This window comes from Trichomycterus rosablanca, chromosome 5 (genome assembly GCF_030014385.1).
Source record: "Trichomycterus rosablanca isolate fTriRos1 chromosome 5, fTriRos1.hap1, whole genome shotgun sequence".
NCBI lineage: Eukaryota > Metazoa > Chordata > Actinopteri > Siluriformes > Trichomycteridae > Trichomycterus > Trichomycterus rosablanca.
The window spans coordinates 11,776,738-11,796,076 of NC_085992.1; the positions used below are offsets into that span (position 1 = coordinate 11,776,738).

General features: G+C 38.9%; 1 protein-coding gene across 1 annotated transcript; it reads left to right on the forward strand.

The window, feature by feature from the left end:
* Nucleotides 1-2,026: 2,026 nt before the first annotated feature.
* Nucleotides 2,027-19,015, forward strand: arg2 (arginase 2). Its single transcript, XM_062995705.1, has 8 exons — nucleotides 2,027-2,482; nucleotides 2,604-2,676; nucleotides 13,053-13,227; nucleotides 15,142-15,301; nucleotides 16,397-16,491; nucleotides 17,650-17,754; nucleotides 17,854-17,990; nucleotides 18,319-19,015. The coding sequence occupies exons 1-8, from the start codon at nucleotides 2,369-2,371 to the stop codon at nucleotides 18,483-18,485; spliced, it is 1,026 nt and encodes a 341-aa protein (XP_062851775.1). The 5' UTR covers nucleotides 2,027-2,368; the 3' UTR covers nucleotides 18,486-19,015.
* The last annotated feature ends 324 nt before the right edge of the window (nucleotides 19,016-19,339 follow it).

Here is a 19,339-nt window from a genome sequence, read left to right on the forward strand (position 1 = left end):
GGAGAATTAGGAGACAAATAAGAGAGTTAATTAGTGAGTGGGTAGACCTGTTAACCCTATCACTCCTTACCCAACCCACCCCCATCAAAGTTACAGCTTTGATAAAGCACAATCTGGCAACCCTGGATGGTCTCTGAATAAAGCCGGTCACCCCACTGTCAGCAACATTGCATCATCCAGACTCCATGAAGAATTTTCTTTCTTTCTTTCTTTCTTTCTTTCTTTCTTTCTTTCTTTCTTTCTATTATTATTTTATCTTCACTGGCTTTCTGTTTTACTCCACTTTAAGTAGTAGGTGTTTTTTATTCTGTATATTCTTAATATTTAATTTTATGTTCCCCTTTCTTAAAAAAACCTTAAAAATACAATATTACAATACATTATTTCCTTCATCTTATGAATTTCTATGTAAATAGACCTTTTATTTTAAGGTTTCCTAAAGAACATTCTATTTTATAGTTCTTTATTAACTTACTGTCGATGGAGTATGCCATGTTGAATCCTGAGAGTTGAGTTCTCGCAGTTCTCACAGTGTATGATACTCAGCAAGGCCATAATCACAATATACATGGGGATGAGGAGCACATCCCCCTCAATAGTTAGATATGCCCAGATATTAAATTAAAAATACACGTTTTCCACTCACTAACTTTGTTTAATATTAGGATCCATCAGTGATACATAGACAGTCTTGATACACAGTGCACAAAAAAAAGTCACCACTGTAATCAATCATAATCACTAACAAAGAATTACAGGGACACCTTTTACACCAATACATTAACACCTCTTTTATTAATATATATATATATATATATATATATATATATATATATATATATATTGTTTGACCCCACACATTTTTCTAAATCTACAATGATTTAAAAAAAAACACAAACTTTTGGTTTTGATAGTGTTTAGTCTTTAAAAATGGTGGGACCCCCCATGTTCAGTTCATGGCTTTATACAGAGACGGTCTTGATACACATACATCATTAGTTTACTTTCCTCTTTTTTCCCCACATTGTTTTAATGGGAAACTTCTAATACGTTAGAAGTTCATTAAGTGCATGAACCAGTACCAGTTGTGTCCCTTCAAAGCCAGAATTGGAACCAAAACATTTACCTTATGATAAAAGGAAATTTATCTAGATGAGGTGATGTAATCTAAGAACCACTAAAAACCCAGGTCTGCTGTGAATAAGAAGCTGACAGGACACTAGTGACACTGTCCACAGTTAAAATGATGTGAAAATTGCTTGACTGTGGACAGTGAGACTTGTGCTCTAGCTGCCTCTAATGGCAAACTGTTTGTTGTTCTTGGATACATCTGATCATCCAGACAATCATGTGGGATCTTGTGTTTGACACAGCACATTTTTTTAAATCCACAAAGACTTTTGAAGAAACACAAACTTTTGGTTTTAATAGTGTTTAGTGTGGATGGTGTTTAATGGTGGGACCCCCCATGTTCAATTCATGTCTTGATACACAAACATCATTAATTTAGTTTTCTCTTTTTGTCCCTCATTGTTTTAATGGCTTTCAAAGCTATGACATTAAACAATCAGTTCTAATATTTAAAATAATAATAATAATGATAACAATATTATTATTATCATTATTATTATTATTATTATCATTATTGTTATCATTATTACTATTATTATCATTAATGACAGTAATAATAATAATAATAATGATGATAATAATAATAATAGTAACAATAATAATAAAAAAAAAAATAATAGTAATCAAACGCGACTGTTCTTATTTAGACACATTAGAGCAGGGGTAAACATTTAGGTCTGGCTTGTCCCAGTGTAACCTCAGAGCTGCTGGTGGTGCAGCGGAAATTTCCAACTCTGCTCTGCGGTTCTGTCGCTTAAACACGCCCCTTACCGAAACAAACCCACGCGTCCTCGCTCCTGATTGGTCGGTCAGAAGGCGCGTCTCTCAGCCTCCTCCAGCATCTATAAAAGGCGCAGTGTGCTCAGCGATTAATTATTTAACTCTGAGTATTAATTACGCGTGTTGGCTTGAATATCATTGCTTCTTCCTTCTTCCTTTTCTTTCTTTAGTTTTTTGTTGTTTTTGTTTGGCCGGTTGGACTGAATTTGCACCACAAAGCGGGTTTGAGCGCCACTCAGGACCTCATGAATTTGAATTAGTCGTTGATGAATCATTTAGATAGAAAGGCGGGTTTCTGTTTCTGGCTTTTAGTTTTTGCATCCGATCGAGGTGAAGAGCGGCGGCGCACGGAAGCAGAGCCACGCACCCGCAATATCCACGCCATTCTGGTGTGATCTTGTTTCTTTTAATTATTTATTTTATTTCACCGAATCATTTATTTGCTCTGAAAGCTGGCATGGCAGTGAGGGGGTCCATGTCGCGTTTGTTCCGGTCGGTTCACAGGTCATGCTGTCCACAGAGCCGCGCGCTGTCTGTGGCCATCGTGGGCGCACCATTCTCCAAAGGACAGGTTAGTGCACGTGCTATAATAATACATATCTGATGATAGATGTTAAGTGGGATTGAACTGTATGAAGCTAATTCTGATTTGGTGTGGGATGTGATGTCTGGTTTGGTTTTGTACCTTCCAGAAAAGGAGAGGAGTGGAGCACGGACCCAAAGCTATCAGAGATGCTGGTTTGGTGGAAAGACTGGCCAATCTGGGTGAGTAAATCTGTTATACATATTGGAAATACTCAGCACAGTGCATTGTTTTGGAAGGACTTAGCCCAAAATACTACCCTGTATCCAGAGGTGGAAAGAGTACTAAAATATTGTACTCAAGTAAAAGTACTATTACTTTAATGATTTTTTACTTAAGTACGAGTCTTCTTCTTCTTCTTCTTTCGGCTTTTTTTTCCCTTTTTCAGGGGTCGCCACAGCGAGTCATCCTCATGATCGCTCATTGATTTGGCACAATTTTTACGCCGGATGCCCTTCCTGACACAACCCTCCCTAATTTATCCGGGCTTGGGACCGGCACTACAATGCACTAGTGCAGTGGTTCTCAAACTGTGGTACGCGTACCACTGGTGGTACGTGAAGCAGCACGAGGTGGTACGCCAGATAATCTCGGAAAAGTAATTACATGCACCGAAAAAAATAATTAATAATAATAAATAAAAAAATAACATGTGTAAATTACTAATAAAATTCTTATAATTCTGTTTTAATAAAATCAGTTGAATTAAAACAAATCGTATTCAAACTAATGTGTTATTTAAAACATTCGGGGCTACGCAGACACCGTACTTCATTACGTCTATACTTCACGTTCGCGGTTTCCATCTGGAAATTTCCGAAACGTTATCAGTAAAGTTATCAGTACAGTTATCAGTAAAGTTATCAGTAGATCTCTCGCTTTTATCAGATCAGATCTGCGTTTGAAGCTCACTGATCTCGTTCCTGGCTGCTCCGCTAAACAGACGCATCCCACTCACTCACATGCCGATTCTATTGAACGGATCTTTGAAATGAACGAAAGGAGCCGAATCTTTTATTTCTGCACAATTCTTATCGGCTGTAATCCACCCATTCAGCTTCCATCAGTAAAGGGGAATTAATCGTAAATCGTAATAAAGGCTGTGTATTGTCGATATTCAAATCCGAAACACTTTCAGTATTGCGGAGAGCGAGACACACACACACACACACACAGAGAGAGAGAGAGAGAGAGAGAGAGAGAGAGAGCTGGTAGTATAATTACAAATAATTGAGAAATAAACTATAAACTTGTTTAATTCTGTTAAATCTGATTATTTCAATGTGCTTATGTTTTAAAGCAGAAACAAACACAGTCACATCTCTGTACAAGAGAGGATTTTTCTGAAACTTAATGAAATGCAACCACAGTCTGCCTCTTCCCTGTAGTGTTTTTGCCTTTTGAAATTAATCTTTCTTATTTAAGTGATGTTTGAATTAGCCCTACATTTAATGCAAATTTGATGTTAATATCGAGGGTGTCTTACCTAGTTTACCTAGTAGCGTGAAGAGTCACTTTTTGAACGGCTCTAATTAGGTGTGTGTGTATATATATACACACACACCTAATTAATGTGAGCCTTATGTGGTTCTGTGATGAGAAACATAGGTGGTACCTGGAAGTTTCGGTTTGATAATGGGTGGTACTCGGTCTAAAAAGTTTGAGAACCACTGCACTAGTGCATCTAGCAGCTAGGTATCTATAGGACAATTCAGTGTTTCCAATTAACCTGGTGGCATGTTTTTGGACTGTGGGAGGAAACCGGAGTACCCGGAGGAAACCCATGCGGACACGGGGAGAACATGCAAACTCCGCACAGAAAGGACCCGGACCGCCCCACCTGGGGATTGAACCCAGGACCTTCTTGTTGTGAGGCGACAGTGCTACCCACTAAGCCTCCGTGCCGCCCCTTTTTACTTAAGTACGAGTAAAATTACTAATCTAAAAATCTACTCAAGTAAAAAGTAACTCATTTAAAATGTACTCAGAGTAAACGTTACTTAGTTACTTTTTTAACAGAAGGAGGGATGTCATTTTCCAACAGAAGTTGATAGATGAATGATACAGCAGACTACACACAGCTCACCAGCCATGCAGCATATTAGCAGTTCATGTGTGGATTTAGCCGTTCTACACACCTAACAGACTGCAACTGCTGTTATCAAGTCAAAACAGCATTATTTCTGTTTATCCTCAATAAAAGGGTTAGGCGGTTAGGGTTGCACCTATAAAAAATATAAGGGGTCTTACACCGTCATAGGAACATGATCAAAAACAAACCAGCAGAATCTCACAATCACATTTATGCTGTCCGTTTCACTTAAATAAATACTCCAAAAAAAAATGAACATAAAAAATCACAATATTTCATAATGCTTTGCTATCGTTGCAAAATGAAAGCCAACCATAAACAGCAGAACCGCGACCTAGATCAATCACACAGCAACGGAAAATCATAACCACTTATCTGCTTACCTGATCTATATCCATGTGTTGTTCCATTAGGGATATAATCCACTTTATATAAGACCATCTTGTATGTTTCCAGAATATATAAATCCATACCCAAGTGTTTTATCCACCTAACTAATGAAAACTAGATTTATTCTCTCGGCTTTCCGGGTAAAAAGCTTAAATTGGTGATTCGTTCACTAAACTGTCATTTATAGAACAACCAATGAAGAAAGAGATTGAAATTCCGCCCAGAATGTGAATTCTGAAGCTCTGATTGCTTTATACATCTGAATCTCTTCACCAAATGAACCGATTCATGGAGTTGTTTATGCACAACATCATAATGAAACGGAGTGAGTCGTTTCTGACTCGTTAACTCAGTGATTCAGTTCGCAAGCCCGACTCTAAAGCACACAAATGCATAAATGCTCAGCGGGCCGGATCAAACAGCCTAAGGGGCCGGTTTAATGTCGAGTTTTTTATTGTTTTCTTTTTTTTTTTTTTTTATTGTTTTCTTTTTTTTTTACTCAGTAACAGATGTTATTTAAAATGTAGCGAATTACAATTCTTGATACAAAACATACTTAAGTAAAAGTAAAATTACAGGTTGTAAAATCTACTTTAAAAAGTACAAGTACACAAAAAAAACTACTCAATTACAGTAACGCGAGTAAATGTAATTCGTTAGTTTCCACCTCTGCCTGTATCACAAACGTAGTTTACATCATCCAACCAGAAGGTCATATCAAATCAGTCATGTTTTACAATATGCAGAAGGGGTGGCTAAGTGGGTAGCACAGTCGCCTCACAGCAAGAAGGTCCTGGGTTCGATCTGTGTGGAGTTTGCATGTTCTCACCGTGCCTGCGTGGGTTTACTCCGGGTGCTCCGGTTTCCTCCCACAGTCCAAAGACATGCAAGTGAGGTGAATTGGAGATACTAAATTGTCCATGACTGTGTTTGACATAACCTTGTGAGCTGATGAACCTTGTGTAATGAGTAACTACCGTTCCGGTCATGAATGTAACCAAAGTGTAAAACATGACGTTAAAATCCTAATAAACCTTCAACATGCGTAATCCAGTCTGTCATTTATTTTAGATAACTTATTACAGTCATGTAATGAGCAACACTCAGAAAGCATTTACTAAACTGTACCTGTGCCTGTCACTAAATGGCACCATCAAGGGCACAGCTTTGCTCCAGAATGAATTTGGCAAGATTCCAGCCTTTTTAGGTTCCAAAACAGGATTTTAGAGAGTTTGATCAAGCTCTTGTCCAGCCATACAAACTGCAAATGGCTTCACTAACCAGTTTCTGGAAATACAACCTGTTCAGGGTGCCAATCCTTGACAGAGCCACCCACACTTACACATTTATTTACTCACTCACACTTGGGGACAATTTTAAAGAACAGTCAATCCATCGTCAGCATGTCGGCAGTGGTAGTGTTACTGGACTAGTGATTAGAAGGTCATTGGTTCAAGCCCCATCACCAGCAAGTTAACACTTAAGCAGGGCCCTAGATCCTAGAATGCTTACACTGTACTCAGTCACAGTTGTAAGCTGCTTTGAATGAAAGTGCCTTGAATGGGATAAATGCATTCCTTTGTGAGGTTGGAGGAAGCACACAAGGGGAACATGAAAAACATCTCACAGATAGTGACTGGGATCAGAACACAATATCAAGTCCCCCAGGACTCCCCAAGAGTGATAGAAATTATTGATATTGATAGAAATTAATAAATCTTTGGCACACAATAAATTTGTAATAAGTTAATTTTAAGGTACAAGGCTGTTTTAGGTGCTTAAGTTTCTTATTATGTAGAGCCAGCTCTGTTTTTTGTTTAGCATTTATAGGAAAGTAAATGATTCAAAGTTTATGGCAAGTGTGCAGATCTTCAATCCTTAGGTCCGTCTGTCTGCATAATATCACAAGCTACTTAAATTCTGACACACCTGATAAACAAATTAATTGATTTATAATGAGCCCATCGGACTGAGTGTAGCTGAACCTCAAAACTGGAGACGCTTACCATCGTTTCAAATTGTCCACTTTTAACTATTGAGTTCAGGTTCACTGAGTTTAGATACACCTATTGATAGAAGCTGCATAAATGATACAGAATACAATCAAATAAAACATATCTTGCCATTTTTGTGGCTACCATTCTTTTTTAGCATAACCGTGCCCCTGTGCGCACAGTGAGGTCTAAGGACACTGACGAGTGGGGTGTAGAGGAACAACACAGACCTTGACCTTATAAATGAAATCTCTAGGACTGATTAAATTCGAGACCCTATACAGCCATGTCTTCAGTTCCTGTTTACTGTACTTTCTGCTCTAGAATAGCTGTAGTTAGTTACATCATGGGATTGCTTGTGTAAGACTGGAATTTGAAACTGGCCCCACAGGTTGGTGCATGTATAAAAGCGTCAGTCTCGTCTCATCTCTTGTAAGGTTTACAAATAAAGTGGTTTGATCCAGTTCAGTCTGCTTTGGTTTGGATTTTTTACAGGAAAAAGCAGGTGCTGAGCAAAACACAGGGCGAGTGTTAGTGACGGAATTTGCAGGTCATTGCCCCCTTAAATCATCGTTCATTTGATCTTCGTTTTGTACCTTCACTATTTCCTTTGTATTTATATTGAAATTAGAAACACATGACTTTAAAATACCTAATCATTTAGAGCCACCTTTGTAGTCCAAAATAGTATACAAGCTCTTAACCAGCATGGGTTCACTTATTTTTCTCACAATTTAACCCAAGATCTTCTGGGTCCAGAGCCTACCTGGGAACACAAAGCAGAAAATACATCTTGGACAGGAAGCCAAATATTGCAGGACATCAAACATTCACTCACTCACTTACTTAAATTCACTCCCTGGAATGTTTTAGGAAGGCAGGAGGAAACTATAGTACCAGTACCACTTTTACTAACTGTTTTATCCTGGTCAAAACCTAAGTGGGTCCTGTGTCAGACAGAAACACCGGCACAACAGCTGGAAAACTCTCTTAACAGAGCACCAGTCCATGTGCATCACACACTCGTGCATTTGCTTACCTACCTATACCATGGGCTATTTTAACACAGTTGTTCACCATTACACTCTCCCACACATGCATGCACGCACATGCACACACCCTATGCAAAAGTTTATGCACGCCTGGTCGAATTCTGTGTTATTTTGTGAAAATAAGGTATTCTTTACACTTTTGATGCACGGCTACTGTTTATTTGCTTCACGTGACATTAAGAAAAATGGGAAAAGGAAAATAAAGTTAAATATATATATTGCTGCTTTTGGTCAGCATGTTAAATTGAACATATATTGCTATTTACTTAAAATCCAGGGGTGTCTAAACTTTTGCATAATTTCAAAGCATTCAAAAGATGAACTGGCTGCTTCTAAGCTTGAGTAACAGAGCACAAATGTAATAAATTAACATTTGTTATTTCAACAGGGGTGTCCAAATATTTGCATAAGACTATTTACGTAGCTACTGCAAAGTTACTACACCGCTAATGTGTGTAAAAAAAGGTGGGGCAATCAATTGACCATATCCTTGGTAAATTAGCAAAGCACCGATGTGTTTCATATGTTAAAGAGCAGCATTTACCCCCCTGTAGGGATCTGAACACTCCTGCTAGTTTTTCCATCTATATGCAAGAGCTTCACTTGTCACCTGCTAATGTTCTAGTCTATTCCTGTCTGGATGTGGATAGACATTGTGGACATCGTTAGGTCGGAAACACAAAACCAGCACCCCAACACCCGAGGCATCCATCCCCTTAACCGCTTCGTTGTTTACTTCATTCCTGTTTAACGTTAGTGGAGCTGGCTTTCATTAGCCTTGTTTACTCAAAATCGGTCATGTGCTTTTATGCTTCTGACAGTAGACAGGAGTTAGCATGGGTACTTCGACTGGCAGCCCCATAGAAGAGATCGATTAAAATGACCTACAGTTTGATCCACAGTACACAGAAGGGATCGATTAAAATGATCTACAGTTTGATCCACAGTAGCTCTACTGTTGGTCTGTATAAGACGACATGGCTTTCATGCTCCCTGGCATTGATAAGTCTTGGGCAACCAACAACCTGTCGTCAGTTTGTAGCTTGACCCTCATCAGACCATGGCTGGTTGTGGTTGCCCCTTGCTGTTTGGGAGATACTTCAACCCTTCTGTGTGGTTATAACAATTTGTTCCTTATCAAAGTCACTCAGGTCTTTATGTTGATCAGATCTGGCACATTCCTGCGAGTTGCTGTTGCTCCAAGCGGATTGTAAAAATGAATGAATGAATTTCAGAGTTCCGTGTTCTGTCTGACGTTTGTCCACTTACAATCTGAAAGCTTTAAGAAATTTCATGAATTAGGAAACTCAATTAAGTCCCTTGTACTCATATTGAACAAAAAAGACGTCATCCAGGACTGAGCAGTTATGACCGGTTTCCTTCCTTTATACTCAGAGGCATGACGGATACCAGACGTGGTTTGCGTAATGACCTGTTGTGTTTCAGAGTGGGCATGCAATATCAGCCATCACACCCACACTTTTACTGCTTGTACTAAAATTTAACATGCATGTTTTTGTGCCCTGGGGTTTGAACATGAAGTTCAGAGTAAAGGTGTAAACGAATAGCTTCTGCACCCGAAATAAGCCACCTAGCTAAAGAAGATTTATGTTCAGTCAGTTCAGTCACTCAGTTCAAAGAATTCTGCCTTTTTCTACTTTTACTCAGTAATGACAAAAAGGGAAAAATCCAATGAAGACCCTGATATGTCAACCATTTTTAAGTATTCACAATCTTGTTTTGTACTTGGTTAAACCACTTTTGGCAGCCAATTGTTCTGAATGAAACAATTTTGTGTTACATTTTTCCAGCTAACTAAGTGGCTTACAGCAATTTTAAGGGTTTACTACTAATGCTGGATGGGGTTAAGATCAGGGCTACTGAAGGACATCAGTTTTCATTATTTTAAACCACTCCACTGTACCTTTGGCTATTTTTAGTAGGTTTTAACCAAGATCTGTGGTTCTCTTCATTGTTCCACTTACTATGACCACGTTTATAGTCTCGATTGCTGATTCTACACCCACCATATTTTACAGGTGGAATGGTGTTACCTGGGTGATGTCTTTTTTAGGACGACACCTATATACTGCTTATATGACTGTTTTATCAGACCAAAAAACACCTGATGGTTTGTTGGAAAGTCTTCCAGGTGACATTGCAGATTCTTTAGGTTTAGTGTATTGGATGGTTTCCTAGCAAGTCTCCTATAAAGGCTGATTTGGTGTAACACCTGGAATTGGTTGTTTGTTGTACGTGTTCCAGTAGCCAGTCTAAACAAATATCTGTCTTGTTCGTTGAGGTCAACTGGGGTGGCCTGTCCTAGACAGTGTGTCTGCATTTTACAATTTCTTTATAAGAGACTAAACTGAGATCTTAAGTTTGTTTGGTGCCTGTGAGACGGTGTATATTTATTCAGATCTGATATTCTCTATGATTAGATCTTTGACTTGATTGAATGCTTTTTGACTTTGTTTTGGTTTGCTTTATGGCCAGTCTAAACAATTCAAAATACACAGTTTATTCCCATGAGCTGTGTTGACTAGAAACTAGAAATATTGTGGTGAATCTGGATTAGCAGTACCAGGATAAAAAAATGCAATCTCGATAGTTCCCAGGTTCATCTGTGGAATGTGCAAGTCACTGTAGACAGTGTGGTCAGCAGGAGTCTAGTCAGCTGGTAAAGGGATAAACATTGCGTCAAGCCTGGAATCTGATAGTCTGACCATTTTAAACCTGAGCTTCTTTTTCCATGGTTGAATGAGACATGTTTGTCTAAATCAAGTTGAAATAATCTGGTGAAGCTTTTCTCTTATGAAATGCCACCCAAGACTGACATGTTACAACATAAAACAGTTAAGAAATTATTCTTGTCTTATTAAAGTCTGTATGAGATTCTGTAACAGTGTTTCTTATGTAGGATGATGATTATTAAATATTTAAAATACGAATTTGAATCTCAGCAGTGTCGCCAAGCTGGCGGGGCATCGAGCAAACACAGTTGGTCAAGTTTAAGAGTGGGAAGGTCAGACAGGGTTTCTCCTATCTCAAATGTCAGCTATGTAGTATGTGAAGATTGCCGTGACTCTCAGTGTGCAATAAAAGCTTGCTGTAAAGCCTCACAACTATCCGGTGAAAAAAAGTGCCTGAATGCTACTGTGCATCAAGGAGTTTTACAGATCCTTTACAGACCATAAAACATTTTGCATTACTTAGGGGTCTGAGGTTTTTTGCTCTCTATACCAAGTTGTGCGTAATTACACATTGGCTTTAGATGCAAAATGTTTTTGAATGGCAGCTCTGTCATAAATTCCAACATTGTAAAGCATGTAATATTAATTTTGGTTCAAGACTGGGTCATGTAATTGCCTACTTCTGTGGATTTATTATCTATCCTGTAAAATAGTATCTATTCCTAAAAGCGAGTTTTTGCTTGTGACCACTCTTCCTTATTGCTGTTTGTCCATGTTGGTCAATATTGTTTGTTAAAACTGCTGATAAAATGATTTGTTGTGACCAAACCAAGTGCAAATCATGTAGAAGCAAGTTTCATTAAGTTCCTTTCATCACAATAGATGCATAGTTGTTTTTTTCTTATAAATGAGCCAATGCTGTTGGCACTGGGGAATTACCTCATTTGTCCTACCAAAACATTTTCCCAACAGAGCCTGCAGAAAATAACCAAATCTGAAACCAGCCAACACCCTTCAATCCATATTTTCCATCTGAGGGTGTGACCAGTGTTTGCTCCCTGCTTATTTTATAAGCTTACACAGGACTCTGATGTTCCAATCTATTCCTGTCTGGATGCCACAGGAACGTGGGGGGCATTAAAAGTCTAAACAGACAAGTAAGATGAAACCAGCAGCCATACCCCCTGTCAACTTGAAAGGTTTCATCGAACACACCACCTAACACACCCTTTTATCTGTCCACACCCCTCACTTCAACACACCCACCAAACCAAATCCATCACCCTGCTGTTTACCTCATTTCTGTTCTCATTCATGTTCCACCCAATAGTCAAGCTGGCCAACCTGCTTCCAGACTAACTCCCTAATAGATATTAGCAAGCCAAATTCTTGTTTAGAGGATTATGGGTAATGAGATGAGTGGAAAGTGCACAGTCAGGTGGCCCCTGAAAACAAGCTCAGATAACAGGCTTTTGAATGCCAACCAGAGAGGAACGTGCTTGGTCAGAGGTGGCGTGCGGGAAGAGGTATTTGTTTTCAAAAATAGCTCAAAGACTCGGCGGTGAGAAGCTGCTGCTGAAAATAACACCTCACTCGAATGAGTGAATCACTTAACAAATATTCATTTGGCAAAAAATGGCTTTTTGGGTGACAGATTTCTATAGCTTGTTAACTTCATTAGCCGTGTAGCTCCAATGCTGAAGTGAAGAAGCTAGCTGACTGGAAATGTTTGATGGAAGTTAAAATTGTGTAACTTTCATCTTTGGCCAAACTATTTCTTTAAAAATGATTATTTAAATCTGTACAAAGTATCGATTCTGGTTTTTATTTTTAACACCATGTCTGCTGTGCAGCAAATAATAATGCACTGCATAAACAATTAGCATGTTTTTAGCTTTCGGTTGAAGCTGCTCAGTTTTATACAAAAGTAATTAATCTAGTACTGGAATACGTTTGACAAAAATGATTCTACACTTGTCTCGGGGGCAAAACATATTCATATAGTTCAGCGAGTTCAAGCAAAGCCCAGACTTCCCTGGGCTTGAAATTCTTTTCACATGTTCACTTTATTTTAATACTGAATACTTTTATATAATCTTCCTGTTGTTAATCAGCTAAACTTATTTAAAATTAATTATTCAGTTAGTATATTTCCATTAATTAATCACAGACTGGCAGCTGAATTGAATTTTTACATTGAATTTTAAATTTTTAAATTGAGGCTTTACATAGCACAGTGCCTTGTTTAACCTGTAAATATTAACCTGTTTTTTTAATTGTTTATCTTTAATCCAGCAGGTTCTCATGTAATCATTACTTGTGCCTTTTTGTTTTTAGAAAATGCCGTCCATGATTTCGGAGACCTGAATTTCCAGCAACTAGAGGAGGACAAACATTTCATGCATGTCCCCTTTCCCCGTACTGTGGGACGAGCCAATCAGATCCTGTCAGATGCTGTGAGCAGAGCCGTGGGGGCGGGACATACGACAGTCATGCTTGGAGGAGATCACAGGTACCATTTAGTAGACACTTTTATCCAAAGCGACTTACAGTATACAGTCTAAGCAATTCAGTGTTAAGAGCCTTGCTCAAGGGCCCAACAGTGACAACCTGGCAGTGGTGGGGTTTGAACCAGCAACCATTTGCTTACTAGTCCAGTAAGTGTTGGGCTGCAACTGCCACACTTTTACATTTGATCAGATTACATACTGGGATTGAAATGGCCTCTGCAACGGTTCTCTTTCTGTGACTGAATGATTGAAACACATACTAGTTCGTCCAGTAAAAAAATCACAAAGTTGAATTTCTTCTAAAAGTATGACACAATCTTCAGGGTCAAACATACACATACCAAATTCCATAATGTCATTTAACCAGTGGTCTGTAAGTACAAAGTACATGGAACACTGGTCTCATCTCCAAGGTTGGGAAGGAAACTCTGATTGTTATATTATAGGGCATGAAAATTTGTCTTGATGGTCAAACATAATCGAAGAACCACCAAAACATGTCTTCTATAAGCAGATGCTCAGGTTGGCCAAGGTTAACACCTAACACACCCCATTCTCTGTCCAGCTCCCCCACCAGCCCAAATTTATCACTTTGCTGTTTACCTCGTTCCTTCTTTCATTCCTGTTTCACCTGATGGCCAAGTTGGTCAACTTACTTCCAGACAAATTCCTCCATGGATATTAGAGAGCCTAGGTTCTGAGGCAGAGGATTGTGGGTAATGGGGTGAGTGGAAAGAGCACAGTCAATCAACCCCTTAAAAAACAAGCTCGAATAACAGGAACGTGTGCTTGGTCAGAGTTGATGACCAGGGCAAAGTAGTTTTTAAAATAGACCAAGGACTTCAAGACATAAGACAAACTGTTGCTAAAAATATCTGGAAATGACCATGACATAAATAAAAGAAACAGTTTTGGCAAAAATCATTCAGTCACAGAACAAGTTGCAGAAATTATAAAAAGGTCTTGGGGCGTTCGGACAATGGTCTAATGTGGCAACACACTACTGCTGAGAGACCTGAGTTTAAATCTCAGGGGCTCCTGTAGTCGGGGGCTCTACAGGTTCCTATTGTATGGTCGAAGTGCTGGCACAAGCAGTAGAGGATTGCAGAAAGCAAAGCGTGGTTCTTTGTATGTGTTTTGTAGGAATCCACTCCTGGCTAGTAAAAAAGAAAGTCAGTGACTATCTGAAAGTAGGCGTTGCTTTCCAGCAGAATTTCCATAGCCAGCATGGTTGGGGTACATGCTGTAAAAGATGGGGTAGAGGGGCACCCAGGTGAAGCAGTGGGATATTCAGCTACCACACCCCAGTTCGAATCTTGGCTCTGCTACCGGTCGGCTGGGCGCCATTTAGCGGGCACATTTGGCAGGGTTTTTAAATGCTGTGCAAGGACCCTGGTTAACAGACCGAAGCACCTGTTTAGAAGTCGATGAGCCTCATGTGCAAGCCACCAAAGCACAGGCATAAAAGAAGGGGTCCGCAAGGACTGCACACGCATCAGAGGGGACCCCAATCAGGATCCCCAGTAGCGGAAGACAAACGGACTATGCTAAGATCAGGGAAAAAAAGGAAGAAAATGCATAAATAAATAGGAGAAAAAAGATGAGGTGGAGGTGCAATACATATATACAATGCATGTAAATTTTATTCACTCTTTGGGCTGGGAAGGTGTAAGGTTTTCTCTATGTTGCCCAGCGAATACTCTTTCAACTGAGTGCTTAAATGTTTGGTGCCTCTGGCAACTTCCTTTTTTGCCCTTATTTAGTCACAGCTATGACAGTTGGCATTATGGCACAATTACTTAACCGCATGAAGTCTAGACCTGAGCGACAGTCTTTATTCTTGTGTTTTCTTTGTAAACATGTTATATAAAACAGGTATTAAAGTAAGATGAATGTCCCCGTCTTACCCTGTGCAGCTTGGCGATTGGTTCGGTAGGTGGCCATGCCCATCAGCGCCCAGATCTTTGTCTCATCTGGGTCGACGCCCATGCAGACATCAATACTCCAATGACCTCACCGTCCGGGAATTTACACGGCCAGCCAGTCGCATTCATGCTTAAAGAGCTGCAGGATAAGGTGAGTCAAGTCAACCCAAGGTTATACTTACAGTACAATATTCACCTACTGTACGTTGGCTTAGTTGGCACCGTGAAAAAAACATGCCCACGCAGTTTAATCAGACATCTGAGATTACTCTTCACGTAACAGTCCTGGAAATTTTCCAAATGTTTGGTTTGCACAAAAACAAGCCGTTAAGACTTGGAGATGAGAGTCTAAGAACAGTCGACTGAGTTGTTTGTTAACTTTTTGGTTAAAGGTTGCAAATGTTTTAGCACATAAAGGTGACTTGATATTTTTTTGAAAAGTTTATCTTCACAAGTGCTTCAAATATAAAAGGTTTAAGATATTGTGTATATTTTGTTGCAGGCACATCAAAAGTTAACATACACTTGTAGGGCAACTGTAGTAGAGATACTCATGATAGCGGGATTTTAATGATTTCTGAAACAGTTCTATTTTTGTTAATAATATCAAATATCTTTATTAAACATGCTGAGCAGTCAGAATTGTTCAAAAACTGGTCAGTTCAAATCTGAGCTCTGCTTTAGGGTGCCTACAAACAGTTATGATTGGCTTATCATGCTGGGTGGGAGAACAGCAGAGATTCCTCATCACTACTGCAATTATGACCTCTGCTGGCTGGTCGATGATGCTGCACAGAGACGAGGAATAATGGAGAGCAGTGTGGGATTTTCCGTAACGTGTCACTGATCTCTGTATGAACACATTTGAAAAGAAGCAGTTGGCAACTGCACATGTGTGGGTACGACCCTCTTTCATCAGGATAGGGGTCTGGGTAAATATCCAGGGTATTTGGGTATGACTAGATTGGGAGAAAAATGGAAAAATGAATAAATAGAGTAATAAAAAGAGAATAGTTCCAAAATTCTAATTATTTCTTCAAGTATTCAGATGGAGATTTTTACATCACACACTGTACATTTCTGTATTGTAACGCTATGAAGTACAAACCATGTTCAAACCCGTCACACCGTATTATGTAACACAAACACATTCACAGTGTCCTTGACTACAAGTGTCTGTAAACAAAACAAAACTACTGTCTATCATTATTGCTTAAGTTTCATCTTCTGATGTCTTTGCTTGAAGATGCCAGAGGTTCCCGGTTTCTCCTGGATGAAACCATGTCTCACTGCTAGAGATCTGGTCTACATCGGCCTGAGAGACGTTGACCCCGGCGAGCAGTGAGTATTCCTAGTGAAATTAGTGGATTTTTTTTTTTGGAAATCCACTCATTTTTAATTCAATTAAGGAAAACACATTTATATAAGATTGTAATCTGTTACATTTGCAATTATTAGAAAGCAACTGCACTGACAAATGGTGGATGATGTGCAAAGGAAAAAAATCAGTTGACTAATACCGATACTGGTCTGACAATAACGATTCCATTGTAATTAATCAGACTCTTCAAACAAGAAATGCAAACTGTTGGTAGAACAATGACGACATGCGTCAGTGTCTCCACAACATACACACACCCATAAAATATTTTTCAAAGAGCTTGTTGGACATCCCATTTCACAAACAAAAGACGTTAAAATAGTGACCTCTCTGTGATCTTTTCAGCTGTAACAAAAACCTATATTGAGAGGAATTCTTTCAAGACTTTAAAGTATGTCTGAAGGAATCTGTGCCCATTCAGTCAAAAATCATTTGTATAGCTGGGCATTGATTTTGGTCAAGAAAACCTTAAATGATGTTCCAGTTTTCTCCAAATCTGTTCAGTAGGGCTGAGGTCAGGGCTCTGTGCAGGCCACTGAAGTTTCTTTAAATAAAGCTTTTCTTCATGTCCTAATGGAGCTTGCTTCGTGCACAGGGGCACAGTCATGCTAAAACAGGAAAAGGGCCTTCCCTAATCTGTTCCTGCAAAATTAGAGGCATATAATTTTCTTTATATAATTGATCCATTACACCTGTTAGCAAATGCATGAATGTAATAATTAGAAAGGGTGTCCCAATACTTTTGTCCATATAAAGTAGAATATCTTAAATTATACTGAAGTATAACTTCTGACCAGGGTCCACAAATAATTTTGGAAGCTGTCATCACCCCTTATAATCGTAACAATAGTTTAGAAACATTTTAACCTTTGATATAAAACGTACATCATTTCATGCCAACATCTGACGCCCTGCCTGTACTGACTGGTTTACAGTTATTAACAGTAATTTGGCACATTCAGACGCTCCAGCAGACATACCCAAAACCTACATTATTTAATTAAATTAGATTAGACGAAGTAAAATGAAAAACCTGTTCCTTCATGACAGGGACAGTTGTATAATCACTGTAACAACTCTTTTTATAGCAGGCTTTAACTGATCTGACTTTCTCTCAGTGTTATATTGAAGACCCTGGGTATTCAGTCCTTCTCAATGCGTGACATTGACAGAATGGGCATGCAGAGAGTGATGGAGGTTACACTGGATCATCTACTGGCAAGGTAGGCATATCTTGTTTAATGCAAATCACTACACATGCACACACAGAGGTTAATTCCAGTCATGTAAAGCTAAAATACTTGTTTCTAATTTCTTAACAGGAAACAGCGTCCCATCCACCTGAGCTTCGACATTGATGCGTTTGATCCAGCACTTGCTCCCGCTACAGGAACTCCGGTTAACGGAGGACTGACCTATCGAGAGGGCATCTACATCACAGAAGAGATCCACAACACAGGTACCATACATACGTGTACAAGCATATACGCTCTTCAAAAAGTTTCTGCACTTGTATATTTTGGTTAAAAATGGTAAGGGTGGTCAATCAAATGCATTTTTGCTGATGGCATTAAAATAGTACGACGCTGGGAAAAATGCCTCAGAAGGTGACTGTGTAGAAAATGTAATTTGTAATTAAAATCTTTAATAAATAGAGTTTGAAAAAGTGCGGAAACTTTTTGAAGGACCCTCATATCTATCTATTTCTGTATGATGTTAATATCACAACCAACTGGTATATTTTAAGCCACACAGTTTGCTAAACTGATCATGGATTTTCTCTGAAGGTTTGCTGTCTGCAATGGACCTGGTGGAGGTAAATCCGACATTGGGCGCAAATGCTGAGGCGGTGGAGGCTACAGCCGGTCTCGCTGTGGACGTGATTGCTTCGTCTCTGGGTCAGACACGTGGGGATAACACTGTGCTGCAGGACACCGAACAGCTCGGCCTGTAGAACCACGAGGACTGAGAAGCATGGACATAAAATACCAACCGCCTGGCATTCCAAAGTTTAGCACAGTACAAAAACTTTTGCACATGAAATGAACTATGGTGCACAGGAGTGAACGTGTGAACATTTAGTTTGAGTGAGTGATTGTAGAGAGGGAGTGCGCAACCCTCAGAAATCAAACACACACAAGCGTAGCATAAAGCTAAAGACTACCTACTCAGACTGATAGCGGTATTGATCGATGTTGCTAATAGTTAGCACGGTTGAATTTAATGCAGCTTTGCTTAAAAAAAAGGACAGTTTTAATTTTATGCAACAGTTTGAGTCCTCACCTATGAAAAGACCTGCTTTTAATTATTTGATTGTAAAGTTTTGAGAAATTGTATATTTTTTTGCATTTCTTTCATGTGAGCCAACATTACTGTTTCAAAGATGTTGGTGGCATGATGAATAACTTTTATTAGTTGAATATTCATGTTTTTATTAGTGTATTTTCTTGTCATGACAAAATAAATCAACATTTGATCTTTAAATTCTTTTAAACATTGTCCTATTTAGTATTTCATTTAGACATTTACAAACAGCACATATCAACATCACCTGATTTCTGGTATCATACTGATTAGTTTCTAAATATTGAGACTTTAACTTTGAAGAAAAGTATTTGCCTTGCCTGTAAAGTCAATTACTGAATGTGGACGTGAGTGAGATTCAGTAAAAGCAAGTAGCAGTAATGCTACCTTCTTGGTCAGTCTATTTACTGTTTGTGTGAGGTAAAAAACTATTCATTTGAAGAGGCAAACACAACACACACTGTTTTTTGCTGTGTTTGGAACACAAAACCTGCATTAACTAGT

Excerpts from the sequence above, each read along its gene's own strand:
- arg2 (XM_062995705.1), top strand. The coding sequence starts at position 2,369 with ATGGCAGTGAGGGGGTCCATGTCGCGTTTGTTCCGGTCGGTTCACAGG. Across the intron at positions 15,302-16,396 it reads TTAAAGAGCTGCAGGATAAG|ATGCCAGAGGTTCCCGGTTT; the intron begins GTGAGTCAAGTC and ends CTTTGCTTGAAG. Across the intron at positions 17,755-17,853 it reads CTGGATCATCTACTGGCAAG|GAAACAGCGTCCCATCCACC; the intron begins GTAGGCATATCT and ends ATTTCTTAACAG.